The sequence below is a fragment of the Musa acuminata genome, chromosome BXJ1-5 (genome assembly GCF_036884655.1).
Source record: "Musa acuminata AAA Group cultivar baxijiao chromosome BXJ1-5, Cavendish_Baxijiao_AAA, whole genome shotgun sequence".
In the NCBI taxonomy this organism is placed as follows: domain Eukaryota; kingdom Viridiplantae; phylum Streptophyta; class Magnoliopsida; order Zingiberales; family Musaceae; genus Musa; species Musa acuminata.
The window spans coordinates 47,677,141-47,696,490 of record NC_088331.1 but is presented as its reverse complement, the minus strand read 5'-3'; the positions used below and the strand labels follow the sequence as shown (position 1 = coordinate 47,696,490).

Sequence of the window (19,350 nt, the reverse complement as noted above, 5' to 3'; positions counted from 1 at the left end):
AACATCGAATGAGTAATGTAAAGAAACCATCATACCCACTAGAAGAGTAATAGTAGAGAGCAAATGTTCATAAAATATATTTGATTCATTACACTAAAACAAGAAAATTTGAACAATAAAAAAAAAATTAGTCGAGTGTAAATGATTCTTACAGTAAATGAGGGAGAACGGACGCCACCTCCCGATTCAAAGTATACAACAAAATCTCTGACGGAACCTACCGAAGATTTCAAAGAAATAAAAATAAACATTAATTTGAGATGTGTTGCTGAAACACCCTATTTGTTGAGCTTTTTAGATTCACTGTAAAGAATGACGCCGACGACTGTAAGGGTGTAGCCAGCCATCCCTGTAAAAGATACTGGGTTCCTAAATATCAAAATTGAGATGACGACCGCCACTGCTCCTTTGGCATTCCCAAGCACCTTGAGAAACACAACACAAAAACAAAACAAAAAAAAAGATGAAATCATAATAACTCATGATATTATGATTTATATGTGATGGAAATATCAAGGCGACAGAGAAATCACATTGCATGAGAAGATGCCTTTAACAAGATTGACTTAGCTAAGAAGTTTTGTCTATGGTTCAGCAAGGATGTTTCGATATTCCGATGTACATTCCAAAAATCTTCCACGATGCATATTTGTTGAACCAAGCATACAAGGATTGGATCTTAGAGACCATGATGTTTGGTTAACAACTTACGAAAAGCACAACAAGATCGGAGCATGGTGGGTTCTCCGATTACAAAGAGCTGCACGGTTCGTACACAAACATGTTCTTACAGTAAACACTTAAAATCTTTATCGGTGGTTATTTGGAGAAGGTAAAATGTAAAGATCGATCTGTATGTGAAAAGTATTAACTTTGTAAAACATATAGCTAAGCATATAAACGACAAAATTTGTGTCCATCGGAACCTATCAGGTCTCTGATTACAAATCCATAGCGATTCAATCATGTCCCCACTACATCCGCCACAAGTACATGCCCTTGGTATTATTTGACAATACAAGCTACCAACGCTACAACAAAATTGTTACTCTCTTTCATCAAAATTTTTTCCTGTTGTGAATCTGTATGACAATTCTCAGACAGATTTCTATACCAAAAATTTTTATGTCTAGCCTCTTACGGAAAATTTTATCGTCCATATCACACAGCATCAATCTCCAGAGTATGTATATCCATGCTAATACCAATCGTGATATCAAATGCAACTTTTACACACAGCATTTTCAGGAATTTATTACAGCTTATACTCAACAAACAAATGTGAACATTTAACTAGCTAACACAATGCAGGGCCAAAGAAGTCTACTGCAACCAGCTTACATATGAGAATCTGCCTTGTGGTTCAGTAGAGCAAATAACCCATAGATCATGATGCCCATCTCTACTATTGCCATTTTCTGTAAATCGTCCAAAACTAAGAAATTTTTCTCTCACTTTTTCTCTAATTGGAACTTCTGACTTGTACTCCTGGTAATTATGTAATGGTGTCTGAAATCAAGACTGAGCAACACCATCAGCAACTGAATACTTGCTTATACTTCTAACTATCTTCTCTGTGTTAATTCTTTGTTTCATGTTGTCTCAATCCAAACCCCCAATGTACTGAATCATACACTATTGATTAAACCCCCCCAACCAAAAAAAAATATCACGACACATTTTGGGAAAGGATACATCATCAAGAATTTTGTGATAAGAGGATGCTTCAGAGTGTTGTCCGATCCATCCAAACCAATCTGATTTCAGATGATTTATTGGTCTTAATGCTACTCTTCAAAATGAAGAAAACCATGGTGGAAGGTCATAATATTAAAGTGGCATTCTAGTAGCATCTCATATGTTGAATTACAATGTTCCAATTTGTGAAAAATCAGCAAGTTTGGTACTTTTAGTAGCTTAACACTCTTGGATGAACCTAGTAGAGGTGTCCTTAAGGAAAACTTCCAAGAAACTCGATGCAATAAAGTTCTCCAATCTTAGCCATTTTTCTACCCTGCATCAATGGACTCATTATATTGGCACATTATAAATATATAATATACTAAATGCTAAGGCAAATGGGATAGTCAAAGACCATTAGGTGAACTGAATAAACACAAGCAGTCTTCAGGCCCAACAAGTCCTTCAAAGACATAAGACGGTTTTAAAATTTGTAGGAGGCATTTGTTATACACTTGTTTATAGATGCCTTACCATCACTCCATATTCATGCTGATGGTAAAAGGAACAGTGAAGTGGGGAGCAAAATACAAACATTGCAAGGAACTCTAGAAACAAGTTACAGATTATTACGTATGATTGAAGCTGCATAGTGTGATGGCACAAGATCTCAATGTCAATTTGAATGTAAGACATGTTGCAGTTTCTTATTTTAATTAATGTTTGATTGCCAAAAACATAAGCCATAAAAACCATAAGGCAGCATGAGCAAAAAATTACATCCAATAAAGCGTACCTGCAGGGTCAAAGCACTGGTATGCTTTGTGACCAGGAAATTGGTCAAGTTCACGAAATACGCCAAAGCAGAATTGAACAGGAGGTACCAGATAACCTTGAAGTCCTCTTTCGCGAGTGCCAATGTGATGCCAACTACATTATCCTCCATTATGAGTGTTGTAGGAAGTAGGAAAATTACTGCTATCGGAGCCATATATAGGAGGAGATTCATAGAATTAAGCTTTTCCCTGAACATTAACAAAATAAAGAAGAGCATAACTTGATGCATATTCTAGAATATCTCAAGACAAACTCTAGTAACAAAACCAAATGAACTTGGAGCACGTAATGACAAAAATGAAACATGAAAAGCTTCATGAAGTATTTGTGAAAGAATATTTGAACTATTAGAGAAAATATATTATTTACCCCTCAGAAGACATCAAAATTCCTTGCAGCACTGACTTTAGTGCCCTAGCAGCGGTAGCACCAATGCACATAATAAATCCAAACAAGTGAAAACTTGGCTCACCCTGCAAAATTGAACCAATAAGAGTGTCAGTTCTCATATGTTTTAGCCTTTAATCTGAAAAGACAAAGGAATAATAACTTCCTAAAACCCATGTGTTGAAGAAATCCTCCACATGACCATCGACATAACTGCATATTTTCGGAAGCAGATTATTTTCCTACATCAATCATCTAGGAACTAGCCTGACATCTTCAAACAATTCAATGTTTTTGGAACCTAAACATCTAACGGATGAACACACAAAGATCAATTATGCAGGATAAGCTCATGCAAGGAAAAAGATACCCGCCACATTAGTGATTAGTATTATAACATCTAATTATGCATGGTGATTGTCGTCCCAATTCGCACCAATATAAAGAAATATAATAATAAAGATAAGCAAATAAAGTCCAATTACGAACTCTGATGTAAAATAAGTCTGCACAAATCTAACATTCTACATAAGAATTTAAGGGTCACTGAAGCCCCGAAGGCAATATCCTTTTCTTCTGGATCTATCTCCTTTTTTCTTTCTGGATTAATCCAATTGTCTGCTCTGTTTATAATCAAGCTGCAGACATGATTAATAAGCAAATATACATATATATAAAACAGTACTCACCCCACTGGCAATAATAACACCTGTGACGACTGGTACGAGGGTAATGTACGTGATCCAGGACTCCCGCCGGAGAGTCATGAGGTAAGCAAGCACGGCCGTGAAGAAAGGCGTGGTGGCGCCGACCGCCTGGTTGAAGGAGACGGGGAGGTACCGGAGCGAGACGTTCCCGCTGACCACCGACCCGCAGAAGACGAGGCTGAGCGCCGCGATCTTGAGGAACTGGAGGCGGGAGCGGATGGCCTGCATGGGCACAAGCTTGAGCCAAGCGATGGCGACGTAGCTGAGGAGGGAGCAGGCCGTCATGTGGCACATGGTGAGGAAGATGGGGTACTTGAACCCGTAGTTGCTCAGCAGGTACTTGTTGAGGAGGAGCACGCCGATGTTGGAGGAGTACCAGGCAGTGACGAGTCCGATGGTGAAGAACCGGCCGGTCGCCAGCGCCGGCGACAGGGCCACCTTCGCGCTCATCTCCACCTCCCTCTCCCTCTCCCCCTCCCCTCCGCTCCTCCTGCGCTGGTCCGGATCGGTGGATCCGGACCGATTCGATCGGTCCTTGGATGGGAGGAGGAGGGGAGATTGGGGTTTCAGAGGGGTGAGGCAGTGAGGGTGGATCTGACTCTTTAATACGAGAGAGAGAGAGAGAGAGAGAGAGAGAGGGATAAAAGAAGGCGAAGGCGGTTGATTAGTGTTCCCGATTTCTTTTCCTGCTCGTTAATAGAAATGGCCGTTGATGACTTCTGCCGGACGAAGATGTTGTTTGTTGTGAGACATTATTTCGCACCAGTCCGGTTCAAATCGAGGAATATCGAAACAAAGCCGGTTCAATGGACCGAGGAGGGAACCATAACCGCGCGTTCTTTTTAGTATAAACAAAAGGCTGTGATGGCAGGAGGAAAACGTAAAATGGTGTGATCACATGGGCTGCGTGGTGACAGGTACGTGGGCTGGGGTCTCCCTCTAAATTGGGACGGCTCACCGACTCCAAACCTAACAACAACACACATGGAAAGATGCGAATTCCGGGGGCTCATGGCGGCGTCATGTTCTCGATGGATTGCTGATGGTATATGAGACGATGTGCAGAGGCGATAGATCAATGTCCGTGTCCTCGCAATCATCGAACGACGGACGACATCCTCTCCTGTGCCTCTGTCTTAGTTGGGCGAATCGGGTCGTGGCAACGACTTGGATGGACATCGCAGCCCGTCGGTCGTGAGATCCACCTTCACATCCAACATGAGAAGCACGTGAGAATTGCCTGTATGCTTTTGCAACGTGGAGAATGAATGATTTATGACCCAACTTAGTCGTGGCGGCCTAACTCAGGCGAAGGGGGAAAGGATGCAACACGCACGATGCGATGTTGCTTCATTGTGCGGTTGTCTTGCTGGAAGTGTACTTTCCAAAGGAAACTAAATACTTAAAATTCGCTTATCACCGACCAATTCAAAACCATTCTTCCGGTTACATTGGTCAATGACTTTAATTGGCTCCACTGTGGACCTTATTCCTACTAACTTGGTTGAAAGAGAGAGGGTCAAAGACGTCACCTTGGTTAGGCATCCGACAGGCACCGGCAGTATGGCATGTGAAGAAGTGAGTGGTATATGAGCCTGGAATTTGCCGTTTAACAAATCACCATGAAGCCACCTCTTTTGTTCCATGATTTCATGATACCCGAGTCTTTACCTCATAAAAAAGGAGACGATGTCATGTAACACACGATCAACATTTTACCATCTCACCACCACAATGGAAACTGAGACTGAATACGACTTTTTGGCAAGTAAAAAGCATAACCACGTATCAAGAACATACATGCATGTGGACACTGCAAATGAAAGTCGTAATAAAAAAACATGCATCGAGTATAATAAATCCATAAGTCTATCGATTATAAATAAATAAATATATATATATATATATATATTCTAGACTGGCAAGGTGAAAACAATACCTGGTCGAGGCAGCAAATGTTGCTCTGTGATTCCTATATGGACCACCTCCTTTCCCTTCGGATGCGGCCGTGTCACAACAAAAAAAGTAAGGGGAACAAAAATATTGCTCATATAACATTGACCAGAAGTGACCGATATTATTAACTCATGTAAAGCACCAATATATCAGTATACTTAGATGGTAACCACTTCTATGAAATGGGGTAGGTAAAATATTTACATCATGGCAATTGCAATATATTTTAATTCTTATGAAGTATGGTAACCACTTCTATGAAATAGTCCACGGAAAAAGAAAGAGAGAGAGAGAGATAGAAATTTGATGTTTAGTCTGTCATAGTTTCAGCAAATCAAATATCTCAAAAAAGAATTCTACTTTCCTTAAGCAGATGATGTTGTGCCTGCATAAAACCATTTAAACTGCAAATCAGAATCGTCACATTTGATTGATGTTTAGTCTGTCATAGTTTCAGCAAATCAAATATCTCAAAAAAGAATTCTACTTTCCTTAAGCAGATGATGTTGTGCCTGCATAAAACCATTTAAACTGCAAATCAGAATCGTCACAATTTCAAATGTTAAAAAGAAAATAAAGATGTAGCAAAATAAATTGAACAAACAAGTAGTTCTTTCGAACAATAGTAAAATCAAAATTTAATATCTAGACAAGAAAATTGCATCCAGAAGCTATCATTTTCAGCTTATTTGCAGCAAGAGTAACAACTGCAGTCCTAAGTCAACATACAGTGAAATCGAAAACATTACCTGAATGAATAAGTGACTATGGAATATCAGAATATAAATCTCCAGGTTCAGAGATCCCCATTATAACACTACAATTTGTAATTCAAAAAAAAAATATCAATCTCACTATCTCAGAAGTAACTAACTATATTTGCTGAGGCATGAAAGATGCAACCCAAAAATAATAATAATAATATTTTACCACAATGTACTAATTGAAAAAATGATGGTTACAATAATTTTAGCCAACAAGAGGTACAAGCTCCGACAACTGGAAATGAATAAATAATTAAATAACACAGAAAGCCAACCTTGTATATTTTAAACCACCACAACCTTGTCAATTTCTTAATTACCATACATTTAGTACATCACAGCCACATTTCTCCAAAAAAGCTACAGATCTAGAGCATTACATCACCATAATGCACAAAAAAGAAAGGTATGTCATAACCAAATTTCCATCAAGTTTTGAGATCAAATAAGTATGATAAACATACATACAGCATGTCTGAGTATATGATAATCTGAATAACAGTATATCAATTTCTAAAGACACATGATTTTGATCCATGGAGAGCATAAGATTAACAAGGTCAATGCAATGCTGTTACATATTTTAGAATGAGTTGCAACTTTACTACAGCAAAAGATGTTTGACTACATGAAACTAGTATTTGGACGTGCCCCTATATGGGCAGATGATCATTCGCCATGAACATCCCATTATAAAAAAAACAGTATACTGTTATATAAAAAGGAAAGTACTACTTCGGATCTAAAGATCCTGATGATGCATGAGGATGATGTGGTCCTCAGGCACACATTGAACTCCTCTATTGCAGACCACTCTCATTATAACAGTTAAAATGGCAGGACAGAGTAGCTTGTCAAATAGGCATCACAGAAATATTACCAGACAGATTTTGGAAGCACAATTTGTAATAAGCTAAGAGGAATTTGGATCATAATCCCAGGAAGATCAGGCCTTAAATCAAAATTTTGTCACAGTATTTCAGCATAGTGGATTTAAGGGTGTCGGAGGAAATTCTCACAATCAGAGTCACATTAATAAAAGAGAAGTTAATTCTTTTAGAAGATTGTCTAATCACTCCACTCGTATACCTGACATTGAACCCGACATTGAATGATAAATGTTGCTAAACACGACATAGATTATTTTTCTTAATGTGCTTCAGATCATCACAGGACCTCAAGTTGTTTAAGAATGTACAGAAAACATGTGGAACCGAGACCAAATAAGAAAGGTCCCAAGTTTTGTAAGACTGCTGGTACTTCTGATACATGAAGATTTTGCATGCACTCGAGTTGAAAGAAGATTAGCAGCCTTAACTGATGTAGATCTGCAATTGCTTGACAAATCTTGCCTCGAACAAAAAGCATTATCATTGATTTATTGGATTGACAACTCAAAACTTGGCCACTGCAGACACAAATCCACATGTAGGAAGTATGAAGTTTTATGTTGAAAATCTTATAACAAGGATAGTAGAAAGAGATTAAATTGTTTGTGTACTTAGAGATGTTGTGACGAAGAGAGTTAAATGGAAGGAAATGACACATGCAGCCGACAAATTAGACGGAATCCTGCAGCATATAGTGCTCAAAGAACAGAAAAGCATATTGGCAAATTAGTAGTCTAAACATTCAAGGTAAGGTACCTAAAAACATGGGTCTCGATGTTAAGGCAACACTCGTAACTCTATGGCTAAAACTATTAGATCAGTGAACTAAGGTTAGTGACACCTGTAGAAGAAAACTGTTCGTAGTGTCACCTTAAGGAAGGTGAAACCAGAAGTATTCAAACATGCCTTCTGCAAGACTACATATATAATTAGCAGTTATGAGATACAAAAAAATAAAAACAAAGGGGAAATATCACGGCCCTAGAGCTAGTGCTGTAACACAGGCATGTCTAATGCAATGCTTCTTGTTTGTAAATATAAAAATTTCTGTTAGTTGATTGGAACATCATATTTGCAAATGTTTAGTCTCATTACCATGAAAGTACACATTTGCAGCATTGCAAAGAGGTGGTTAGACAAAGTCCACCTACAAATGATCAAACATTGAAAGAATATTTTTTCAAAATTTATACAACATTAAAATTATAAGGTCCAAGAAGCAAGATCACTAAAATGTCAAGCAAGACAGAAACCAAGTGATCTAACCCCGCATACTTGCATATCTTTTAGCTCAGAAAACAAATAGAGACCTACATTCGAGTACCAAATGCTGTTAAGCTTAGTTGGAAGCAAGCATTATCTAGTAAGTATCTTTCTAATCAAAAAGGCCATTCATTCCCAGTGCATGACAATCTAGGGGAAAGAATGCATTTTAATTGCTTCTCACTCATTCACCTCGAGGTGATCGTCGCTTCAAGTGAAAAAAATGTTTAAGCACCTGTAGTACTTTGTCACATTTATCATTCATTAACCAAGAAAGGACACTTGTCAAAGAATTTATAGGATAATTAAATGCAGCCCAAGCCTGGGCAACTAAGATCACTGGACTCCCTCCAATGTGGGGTACGGAGGGTTAACGTACACAACTTATCCTTCTAGTAAAGGTTATATTTCCATTACCCATACCCCGATCACACAGGTTGCAACGGAGCAACGTAATCGTTGCACAAAGCTACACTCTCAAACTCAAAGCTATTCTTGCAAAATGGAAGATTATAAATTACGTATTACTGAAAAAGCTAATTATCACTGTATGCTAAAAGGATCCAAAACTTAATATAGTGAATATCTTATTCAGTCACAAATTAGAGATTCCAAAACTTTGAAATGGTCACTTGAAAGAAATAATTACCTGAGGATTTACATAATCCAAGCTTTGTGTAAAAGGACCTTGTTGAGGAGCCTGCATGGTCATTCTCAATTAAGCACGAATCACTTCTATAAACAAAGCAACTAATACCCATTAATCGCAGGAGTAACAAATCAAATTGGAGAAAATGTACCTGGTACTCCCCTGTCGTGCCTGTTCCAGATTGCGAACCCCCTAATTCTCTCCTGGCGGACCCCTCTCCACCCTGGGCAGACGATTTATTATCGTCAGACATCACGTATTATGTACCTTTGTGCAATGTCGTAAGATTACGCAAGACAAGGAAAGGAAACGATTACCTCCAACTATAGCACCATAGTTGCAGCAATGAAGTCCACCCCATCGTAACAAAAAAGGACAAACACACAAGAAAACCAAATCAAGAATGATCGCTAAATACATTAAAAGGTAAAACGTAACCCCGAAAGGAGCAGAGTACCTCACGATATTTCTGCAGATACAGTTTCAGTGGCTCGATGTACTCCTCAAACCCCAACGTCGCCATCGCCCACAGCAGATCGTCCCCGTTGATCGTCTTCCTCTTCTCCTTCTGGCATCTGTCACTCGCCCTACATCATAGCCGACCATCGAGATCAAAGAAAAGCCAAAAAAGGCAAGAAAAACAACCAATCCACGAGAAACAGGACTACGATCTCACTCGCTGGTGACGAAGCTGATAAACTCGGAGACGCACTCCTGCATGGTCTCCTTGGCGTCCTTGGCGATCTTGGCGTTGGCGGGGAGCGCCTTCTTCATGATCCGGATGATATTGGCGATCGGGAGGAACCGATCCTGCTCCCGGACGCCAACCCCGGCTCGAGGGCTCTGCTCGCCGCTCTCGTGGCTCCCGCCTCCGCCTCCGGGGCTCGCCGGTGGAGCCTCCGCCATCCTTCCTGCCCTCTCGCTGCAGGCGCCGAAACCCTAGATCCATCCCAAACAAAGGTCACGGAAAAGGAACTGCAGATCACGACGGGAGGCCGGCGATGGCGAGGGGAAGAGGAGGACTGCGATGATCACCTTTATTTGTTTGGCAGTTGGCGCGTGCGCGGGGGGGTGGAAAGGGTGGGGAATTATTTTTCTTTATTTTTGTGAGAGGCGGAGGGTGGAGATCGAGCGCTGGAGAAGAAACAGGGAAGGAGACGACGGGGATGAGAGATGGGGCGGCGGAAAAAGAGAGAGAGAGAGGGGTTTTATAGGTAAATAGCAAGCATTGCTGTGCCCAACCGATACGGAAGCGAGACGCCCCGAAAACACAGAGTGAACCCACCCAACTAGCACGTATGCATAGTGGGCCCCCATCTCTGGCCAATCCTAGTCGAGGTACCCATTTTGATGACTTGACCGAACCCTTCCTCTCGCATTAATTAGCGGAGGCGCGGTTTTACGTATCTGTCCTTTCGAAATTTGAATATAGCGTATTTGTCCCTCCAAATCTTTTATATATATATATATATATATATATATGATAATTTGTATTGCTTTAATTAATTATTTTTAGAATAATATTAGTATGAATGTAGTCCATCTCGATGAGCTAGGAAATTATGATTTTCTTTTTGTGCAAGAAAAAATGGCTTATCAGCATTTAACTCGATTATATCCTATAAATTATCAGAAAATAAAATACTTTAAATGTCCAACTCTACCAAAAATAAAAAAACTTAGATCTCAGTAGTGCCTTCGAAATCATGAGAAAATAGATTTTGTTTTAATGCTCTACTCTACTAAGGAAGAGATTAGTTCTCCTAATAATCAAGCTAAGAAAACATAACAAAAAGTGAAATACAAAATGCAATGTATCCTCTGAATTGTTAAAGGTCAAAACCGATGTTGTTGGAATGCTCTAATCATCTTGTAAATTTAGTCAAGATTTTACTTTCTTCTATCGGAGATTTTTTTTTGTTTTCGGTAAAAATAGATGGTGTTAAAAGATACATATTTATTATGATATTTTTTTTATTGTGATTCGTTAATTGTATTTGATTCCATGTTTGGGAGCAAAATATTGAGCTTATACGAGCTTTGTTGATTTGAAGTAGAGCACGAATTAAAAAACTCATTTAACAAATCTTCACATGTCAACCTGATATTTAATCTAATGGCTTGGAGTGAGACCAAGAAAAATTGAGCTTAAAATAATTATATTATGAGAAGATATAGTTAATGTGTATATGGACGTCCGAAGTATGGATAAGATATGTAATCCGGATAAGTGAGTTTGATACTGAATGGTAAAAAATGATTTCTAATTACTATGTTATAAGTGAATATTTATGCATAATAATAAACTAACAAGTCTTTTGTCCATATACGTTATAGAATATAAAAACAACATACAACTGTCTGCTATAGACTCACATTCATGTGGAAAGATTAACGAGGGGTAATTCTTATCTTATTCTTACAACTTAGAGGTCCATGATATCATTACTATCAAAATATGATAAAATTTAGAATAAAAACATAAACATATTTGAAAATATTTGTGTATTCAAAAGAATAAAAAAAACCCTCTAAATTCTACATCAAAGATCTTTGAGTTCAAAAGTTTTGCATCAAGTTTAAAATTATTATCGAATACGATATGATGAAAAAGGCTTATCATATCAAATTAACCATCATGAAAAACAATACAGGAGATAAGCTCACGCGACATACGTAGCTAAGGAATAATTCCCGTTTGACTTCACCATGAATCCGACATAGAGAGAGAGAGAGAGAGAAGATGTATCACACGTACAATAAAAGAAACCCATGTATAATTGAGTAGTATATATTTCACGTGTAAACAAGAAAATGCTGCATAAAGTCTCTCATCCGACAAAAGTGAACTAACAGTGACCGATAAATTTACCGAGAACACGTCGAATATAATGTTTTTGGTTCATAGTTCGATGGTCAATTCTTGACGGGTCGGCCAGATGGAAGGCGACTTGGAACCACCAATCCCATGGCGTCAAGCTCTGATGCGAAGAAGAAGTCAAAGACTGCTAAGAGCTGGCGTGACAATGACCGGTTGTGCATGTACAGATGGAATCCATGACGATGAAAAGAGGGATCAAATCTCAGGCTAACAATAATTGGAATGTGAGTTGACATATGGTGAGGAGAGAGGATGATGCATGAATGGCTGGCGAAACACTTGTTGACTTTCTTTCTGCTGGCAATCTGTGTCAACCGTATTATTGGTGTAGTCTTTATCGTTCCTTAGCTCAAGACGAGCACAAGTAATAGAAGAGCATGCTTACTCTTATTGGTCGTGCATCGAGAACGAAAGCTTCAGATGCAGCACAGGAGGAGGAGGAGGAGGAGGAGGAAGCTCTTCGATGTTCTCTCATTCCTGGAGGTCTAAATGCTGGTGGAGATTTGACTTACGTAATCTTTCAGCCTTCGTGGAAGAAATGTGGTAATGGATTCGAATCAAATTCGGCTGCGGTCCGATTTCAACACATCCCAAGTCAACACTCGCACCGTCTCTTTGTCTTCTTCTTCCTCTCCGTCTCTCTCTCTCTCTCTCCCAAAGAAACCTTTGATGGCTGAATTGAGCGTGTCTCGTCACGAATTAGGGATTTGGTGCCCCTTCTGATCGATTCGAGACCTCAGAGCGTGAAAAGTTAGGTGCCCTTTCTCTCTCACACTCACAAACACACACACACATACCGCACCACACTAACAGACACGGAGGGGGCCACCAACACATTATTTACCTTCCTCGTATTAATCCCCAATAAAAGTTGCAGCTTTCAATCTTCCTTTTGTCTGTCCGCAACGGCCGTCAGCTTCACTGCGTATAAAAATTCCTCGCTTCCTCTGGACGAGGAATTGAAGATTCAATTGCCTTCCCATATTCTTCTTCGACACGGCGAGGGAGATGGGGTCGCTGGATCGATCCAAGAAGAGGAGCCACCTGTTGAAGAAGGCGCTCGTGCACTTCTCCCTCTGCTTCGTGATGGGCTTCTTCACCGGCTTCGCGCCCCACAGCACCGCCACCCTCTTCCACCACCGCCCCGTCAAGAGCGTCGGCGTCGTCCCCTCCGCCCCTGTTGACCCCATGGAGAGGGTCATCGACGCGAGCCTGATCCAGATCCCGAGATCTTTCCCGGCCGCCGTCCTGCCTGAGGGCGACGCCAACCGGCCGCCTCCCAAGGATGTGGGGCGGGGTCACGAGCCGCAGTCGCCGTCGCGGTGGCTGCTGATCGTTGTGACGACCACCCGATCCAACGACCGGCTTCAAGGTGCGTACTTGCGGCGACTGGCGCACACCCTGCGCCTGGTCCCGCCGCCGCTGCTGTGGGTCGTCGTCCAAGCCCACGCCGATGCCCTCGCCACCGCCGAGATGCTGCGGACCACCGGGGTCGTGTACAGACACCTGACCTTCATGGAGAATTTCACCGACCCTGAGGCGGAGGCCGACCACCAGCGCAACGTCGCCCTCAGCCACGTCGAATACCACCGTCTCGCTGGGATCGTGCTCTTCGCCGCCGCATCGAACGTCTACGATCTCAGATTCTTTGATGAGATCAGAGAGATCGAGTATGAGCATTCTTCCCTTTCCCTTCTTCTTCTCTTATAAGCTAATTAGCAGCAAGCGAATAGTTTTACATCTCAATGCATTTAACTATATAACAAGGAAGGAGAGCTAAAAGATGGAATCGGTGGAAATCTCTCAGCATCTTAATCTGATGATGCATCGAGAGAGGGAATCGAGTTCCAGTGTGTGCTTTTCTTCTCCTGTGCTTTTCCAAATTCTGCTCGTATGTGAGTAAATCATGAGGTTGAGGGTAGAAAAATATGGACTTCTTTTCCTGAACGACTAAAACTTAGGGAGTTTGAGCTATATGTTTGATGTTACTGTCCCAAATTTTCTTCCCTTGTTTTGTGTTCAACGAGGCTTCCATTCATAGGACTCGTAGTTTGCATTTATCTACTTCGTATACTCGATGAAAGTGCCGTGCGAAATACGCCAAGTATCGTATGCCCCCATATGTTTAATTTAGGATGAGCTTTGCCAGAAAGAAACAGTATGCTTTGTTGATTGATTACCGATGTAGTTTTGCCTGTTTTTTGTTGCAGTATTTGGGAACTCTGACCATTATATTTCCTAAAAATATTTATTGTTGTTGTCGAAAAGGCCAAAGAAATAACAAAAGGTTTATTAAACTAATTTCTTGAGGAACCTATTATAGTTTCGATGTATTTTTCATGTTTTCCTTGTTCCAGGTCTCACAAATCACAAGACCAATAAAGTCTAGATATCTTTCTTCTGTCCTTTTTCAATTCCATCATTGTTTAAAACATCTCCGAAAACATAGAATTTGATTGGGGAATCTAATTCTACCGATCTCGCTTCTCTCGAAGAAGCTCAATTTAACTCCTCTGTGGAATTGTTCTAGGAAGAAAAACAAAAAAATTGCCAAGATTTCTTTTTCAGTGATCTAGCTTTAGATTTAGGTGTTCTGTTCAAAACCGTCATGCTAGTTGTCCCAATGGCACATTTGTTTTCATAACTCTCCCTCTGAAGTGCCAATTCAATAAGCTGCTAATCCCTCTTAAGTCGATTCCAGGGCTTTTGGGACATGGACAGTGGCTGTCATGTCGACAAACAGGAAGAGAGCAGCGTTGGATGGTCCAATTTGTCATTCATCGAAGGTTGAAGGGTGGATCTTGAAGGACTTGAGCGATGACAAAAGGTTGTTGGTGACTAGCACAGACTTGAACCAGAAACCTCCAAAGATTAATATTTCTGGCTTTGGATTCAATAGCTCGATATTATGGGATCCCGAGAGGTGGGGTCGCCCTACCTCATTGCCCGACACATCACAGGTTAGTCCCTATCATTTTCTGATAAATATCACAAGAAAATATTGCTGTCGCGTAAGGATCATAAAATCAGATACGTACTTTTTTTTGTCACTGATTAGCTAGCATTTGATCAGGGCTTCACCAAAAGTTAAATTTATTCAAGATTACCTGCATAAGATTAAACTACGATTTTCTTAAGCAAAGTTTTTGTATGAGCATTTATGTACCCGACAGACATACGACGGACATGTGGTGATAGAGATCTACGAGGCATTGTGTTGTTAAAGAGAACAACTCTGCTTTACCTGACTTTAATGGTCAAATAGAGACAAAAGTTTATCCTCGTTCTTGTTGGTCCATCCTTTGTCATGCACGGTAATAGGCTATTATATGTTCCTTTCCTACTTTGATCTTGGAGTAATGAGTTAGTGACTAGTAGCTAAGACGTCTTTGTAACTTCATGCATCACCTCGATCTCTTTGGTTTATCATTAACCGACTTTGTTGTCCAATTTTAGCAAGTCACCGTCACATACATAACATTCATTACATATTAATCCTTTGGTGTTAAGTGTTTGAAAGGTTATTAAGTGCCAACCACCAAACTGACAGCAACCTTCCTCAATTATTAGCCTGAGAAAATGTTTAGCAACTTATCCTCCTTTCTTCTTGATAGCAAGACAAGCGCAAGGGACCTTCGACTAGGACTGGTAATCGTGGCTTTGTCCCAATCGATGGTGGCTAATCCACGCGACAGCTTCCATACCTGCTATCGGTTTCTAATATTTGATCACTTACATCTACATTGACCCTAATTTCAGGATTCAATCAAGTTTGTGCATGATGTCATCCTGGAAGATGAAACCAAGTTGAAGGGCATTCCAGCTGACTGCTCCAGGATCATGGTGTGGCAACTCTAGATGCCCAGAGCAATTCCTCTGCCTTTTCACTCCCAAAACCAAGACAGAAACAAAAAAAAAAAAAAAAAGAGGTAGATAAGGTGAGAAACCCAAAAGGGGTCATGTAAATGAGAAGGGAACTGTTTCTAGCTCTTCTTTCTTACATCTTTTCTTTTTGGGGAAGGTTGAGATTAGTCACCTCCCCATCAACACACCATTTATCATTACTTCCTGGTATTATTCTTTCACTTGGTGGATGCTCATACAGTATAGTAAGGGTTGGTTACCATTGTTCCTGTCATAGATCATTGCTTCCCTAGCCATTGGATTTGTAGTCTTTGAAGTGTCTAATATCTATTTTTTTTCAATATAAACCTAAATTATAGATCCATTTGTGATTTCAAGATGTATTGTTAAGAGTCCTATCACATAAATCTTTCCTATTTCTGTGCAATTCATATTGGATCTTTGATCATTATTTTTTTATATTACTTGAGATGTAATATTTTTCGATAATCGTGACCTCCCTCGGGTGCCGACATCTCATCAAGCACGCGTGTATTTATCGACAGGGTCCTCGTCACGGATGGCACGATCCCTCACCTCTTCTTGATCAAACTCCGGGGATTGTTGCAGCCTAACCGCACCCCGCTCCCGCATCTCCGCCACGGCGATCGTCGGCCTCCGCCGTCGCTTTTGCCGCATGTGGAATTCTTGGAACCATCATGGTGTTGGTGAGGTGTTGGGCTCACTTGCATAGCTTACGGCGACCACAGAGGGTGGCCCATCACCCCAACATCTCTTGATAAGGCTGTGGTACAGCCCACTTTGTGAATCGGTCAGTATGGTACAGCCCGTTCCCGGACCACCTGTTTGATGAAATGCTCGTGCGAGGTGTTTTAGCCGACGATCGACGGTAGAACAATGCGGCAAAAATCGTGGACAAGGCTCGAACACCGATGTTGGGATGAAATCGATAAGATTTGGTGTTAATTATAACATGCACTGACACAAACGAAATAGACAGTCTTCTATCAATATCATTGGTGAAGTTAAAGCTTTCGCATCATCGAGGCAAACAACAGAAAAAGGCAGACCAGAGAAAGATAAGGAAACACAAAATCCTGCTCTTTACATCGTGAACATGACAGAACACACGACATGAACTGTAATCTCAAGACTATATGGGTTCCTAACTACGCCAACACCATCTCCTTCACATACATTGAGTCTTTTGTCTCTTCATCCTCGGCTCCTCGAAGCCTTTCAGACATTGCGAGGTCGTCGGTCTCTTCGGTGTTGTATTCGACACGGCCAGGCCGTAAACGTGGGTGTCACGGTAAAATGCGTTCGGAGGAGAAGCGTAAGCCAAATTGCTGCTTGCGTTCACTGCAGGTTTTTGGTTGGGCGGTGAAGCGTTGTGGAGTTTGACGGCCATGGGAGGAACTTGAAATGGTTGCAGCGGTGGAGGATTGCGCCACTGAGGGAGCGGCCCTGCGAGGAGAAGGGTCTGCAGCAGAGGACCTGCTTCCAGAACCGCTTGCAGCAGCTTCCCCTTGCGTGGCAATGGCTTCCTCATCGCAAGGCCATCGACCACTGCGGATGCCCGGTCGTAGTTGGGGCTGCTCTGAGAGGCTTGCCGCTGTGGTCTGCCCATGCTCGACAGTTCTGGAGAACCCACGTTGTCGAAGAAGGAATCGACGGGAGATGCGCCGTAAGAATGGTGGTTGGGAGCCCCCGAGAGGCTATCGGACTCGGTGAGGCTGCTACTCCCTCTCGCTTGCCTCATCTGCGGGCTGTCAGGCAGCGTGATCTTGTTGAGGACAAGCTGCAGCTGATCCCTCGCCACGTCTCGTTCGTGGGTGATCACTTGGAGGTGGTGGATCAACTGTTCGATGTTCTCCTCGCTCTTCCGTATCTCCTCCTTGGCATTGGCCCGCAGCGCTTCCAGCTCCGACGTCGCACACAGAAGCTTATGCTTCAAGTCCTCGATGCCCTGTTCGAGCAAGGAAGGAAAGCAGAATACGATTCAGCGAGAGGAGAAACAGAGCAGAGATGACAGAAAAAAGGACCGGAGAATCACTGCACCAGTCGAGCAGCCAACTCCATGGCTGATCCTAACGCAAACATTCAAGCAGCAGACACCATAAATTGGCGACCGATGAAGGTAGGATGATGCTGGATATCATTCACACCCCACACTGGATCTGAAACCGAAGCAACTATTTAAGAACATGACGGGGTTCCATCTAAAAGCTTTTGGTCCATGGGAAGGCGACTCGGCACCAACTTCTTGTACCAGGCAAGAATCTAAAAGTTGCTAGACCTCCACGAGTTCGCATCGAGCGAGCAGAATAATGAGGTAGCAAGAATCTTTCCGGCACATGAAGGCTACGGACGAACGACGAAGGTCAACATTTTCCACTCACCAAACCCCCCCTTCCCCTATGTAATGAAAAGAAGCTAAACAGCCTCTCTTCACGAGATCACATGTTTTTGTGGTCGATCCTTACCAAAACCGAGCCTAACTCGAAAGCTTTACAGCACGACAGAACACTCGTGGAAAGCTGAACCCCATTTCAGAAACAGCAGGCGAACACAGAAGCCAAAAGCATCAGTGACAAGTACCGATCCATGCAGACGGCAACACCAACAGAAGTAAAAGAGAAGCCATCTCCAAGTTTATGTGCGTGTGTGTGTGTGTGTGTGTGTGTGTGTGTGTGTGTGAGAGAGTGAGAGAGAGAGGAACGATGACTGACCTCATGAAACCCCCAGACAGAAGGAAAGCCTGAGTCCATGGTGACCTCTTCGAGAGTCCAGTGATCCACACCCATCACCACACGATCTACTGTTGCAGATAACGCAGCCTCCTCTTCCTCCTCCGCTCCTTATATGGGCCCTTTGTTGGTACAGAGGGTCCTCTGCCTCAAGACGAGATATATAATACTCGGATTGGAAGAGAAGAGAAGAGAAGAGAAGAGAAGAGGAGGGAGAATGTTTCTTTTTGAATCGAGAAATAAAAGGAATGTGCAATTCTGTCATCCGTGGGATGGGAGCTTGCCATATGATGCCCTTATATGATGCTCTCAGGAATCCTCTCCGTCCTTCAAGGCAAGGCTGCCTGTCCCACCAGTATGACCTCTCTCTCTCTCTCTCTCTCTCTCTCTTTCTCGACACATACGGAGTACATGAATGGTAAGCGGTGACTTCATATGGTATGCTTTTTGCGGTGTTCTCTTATTCTTTTCGTAGCTTCGGTCCTGAGAGATGATGAGGGGATGGCCAGTAGATTCCACAAAGGTTTTGACTTGGAATTATGACCGCAGTAAGATCTCCGAGCGTCAAATTCGCGGACCATTTCCATACGGCACGACTGACCCGAAGTCGTATTTTGTCTTTCGGAACTTTTAGCTTCGACAGCAAAATAGCATGGCATATGAATGGTGCAAGTCAATGCATTAATCGACGAACTTATTCCTACTAATTCTACCAACTTAAG

At 41.7% G+C, this 19,350-nt stretch overlaps 4 protein-coding genes across 7 annotated transcripts; 1 reads left to right on the top strand and 3 right to left on the bottom strand.

Moving 5' to 3' along the window:
* Window positions 1–39: 39 nt before the first annotated feature.
* Window positions 40–4,368, bottom strand: LOC135674808 (probable sugar phosphate/phosphate translocator At3g11320). The gene is made up of 4 exons (XM_065184987.1): window positions 3,594–4,368; window positions 2,887–2,990; window positions 2,477–2,705; window positions 40–425 (listed from the first exon to the last, which is right to left on the bottom strand). The coding sequence occupies exons 1-4, from the start codon at window positions 4,059–4,061 to the stop codon at window positions 279–281; spliced, it is 948 nt and encodes a 315-aa protein (XP_065041059.1). The 5' UTR covers window positions 4,062–4,368; the 3' UTR covers window positions 40–278.
* Window positions 4,369–9,515: 5,147 nt separating this feature from the next.
* LOC135674810 (nuclear transcription factor Y subunit B-like) lies at window positions 9,516–10,307 on the bottom strand. The gene is made up of 3 exons (XM_065184990.1): window positions 10,169–10,307; window positions 9,810–10,072; window positions 9,516–9,720 (listed from the first exon to the last, which is right to left on the bottom strand). Exons 2-3 carry the CDS (start codon window positions 10,037–10,039, stop codon window positions 9,531–9,533), a joined length of 420 nt encoding a protein of 139 aa, XP_065041062.1. The 5' UTR covers window positions 10,040–10,072; window positions 10,169–10,307; the 3' UTR covers window positions 9,516–9,530.
* Window positions 10,308–12,494: 2,187 nt separating this feature from the next.
* Window positions 12,495–16,824, top strand: LOC135674806 (probable beta-1,4-xylosyltransferase GT43A). 2 transcript variants are annotated; one of them, XM_065184984.1, is made up of 3 exons: window positions 12,495–13,684; window positions 14,716–14,974; window positions 16,424–16,824. In XM_065184984.1, the coding sequence occupies exons 1-3, from the start codon at window positions 13,023–13,025 to the stop codon at window positions 16,490–16,492; spliced, it is 990 nt and encodes a 329-aa protein (XP_065041056.1). In that variant the 5' UTR covers window positions 12,495–13,022; the 3' UTR covers window positions 16,493–16,824. The 2 variants fall into 2 exon arrangements, with proteins under 2 accessions (XP_065041056.1, XP_065041055.1); XM_065184983.1 differs by lacking the exon at window positions 16,424–16,824 and adding an exon at window positions 15,774–16,333 and having other exon boundaries at window positions 12,505–13,684.
* A 134-nt stretch (window positions 16,825–16,958) lies between these two features.
* LOC103986166 (uncharacterized) lies at window positions 16,959–18,973 on the bottom strand. 3 transcript variants are annotated; one of them, XM_065184985.1, is made up of 3 exons: window positions 18,611–18,629; window positions 17,940–18,058; window positions 16,959–17,847 (listed from the first exon to the last, which is right to left on the bottom strand). In XM_065184985.1, exons 2-3 carry the CDS (start codon window positions 17,979–17,981, stop codon window positions 17,068–17,070), a joined length of 822 nt encoding a protein of 273 aa, XP_065041057.1. In that variant the 5' UTR covers window positions 17,982–18,058; window positions 18,611–18,629; the 3' UTR covers window positions 16,959–17,067. The 3 variants fall into 3 exon arrangements, with proteins under 3 accessions (XP_065041057.1, XP_009402361.1, XP_009402362.1); XM_009404086.3 differs by lacking the exon at window positions 17,940–18,058 and having other exon boundaries at window positions 18,611–18,973; XM_009404087.3 differs by lacking the exon at window positions 18,611–18,629 and having other exon boundaries at window positions 17,940–18,595.
* Between the last annotated feature and the right edge of the window lie 377 nt (window positions 18,974–19,350).

Bases quoted from the DNA above. Each gene is read 5' to 3' on its own strand.
- LOC103986166 (XM_009404086.3), bottom strand. From the start codon at position 18,685: ATGGGTGTGGATCACTGGACTCTCGAAGAGGTCACCATGGACTCAGGC. The intron at 17,848-18,610 runs GTCAGTCATCGT...TTGCTCGAACAG, and splicing joins CTGTCTGGGGGTTTCATGAG to GGCATCGAGGACTTGAAGCA.
- LOC135674806 (XM_065184983.1), top strand. From the start codon at position 13,023: ATGGGGTCGCTGGATCGATCCAAGAAGAGGAGCCACCTGTTGAAGAAG. The intron at 13,685-14,715 runs GTATGAGCATTC...AGTCGATTCCAG, and splicing joins GATGAGATCAGAGAGATCGA to GGCTTTTGGGACATGGACAG. The intron at 14,975-15,773 runs GTTAGTCCCTAT...CCCTAATTTCAG, and splicing joins CATTGCCCGACACATCACAG to GATTCAATCAAGTTTGTGCA.
- LOC135674810 (XM_065184990.1), bottom strand. From the start codon at position 10,039: ATGGCGGAGGCTCCACCGGCGAGCCCCGGAGGCGGAGGCGGGAGCCAC. The intron at 9,721-9,809 runs GTGAGATCGTAG...GCTATGATGTAG, and splicing joins ATCAGCTTCGTCACCAGCGA to GGCGAGTGACAGATGCCAGA.
- LOC135674808 (XM_065184987.1), bottom strand. From the start codon at position 4,061: ATGAGCGCGAAGGTGGCCCTGTCGCCGGCGCTGGCGACCGGCCGGTTC. The intron at 2,991-3,593 runs GTGAGTACTGTT...TCAATTTTGCAG, and splicing joins GTGTTATTATTGCCAGTGGG to GGTGAGCCAAGTTTTCACTT. The intron at 426-2,476 runs GTACGCTTTATT...GTGTTTCTCAAG, and splicing joins CCAGTGCTTTGACCCTGCAG to GTGCTTGGGAATGCCAAAGG.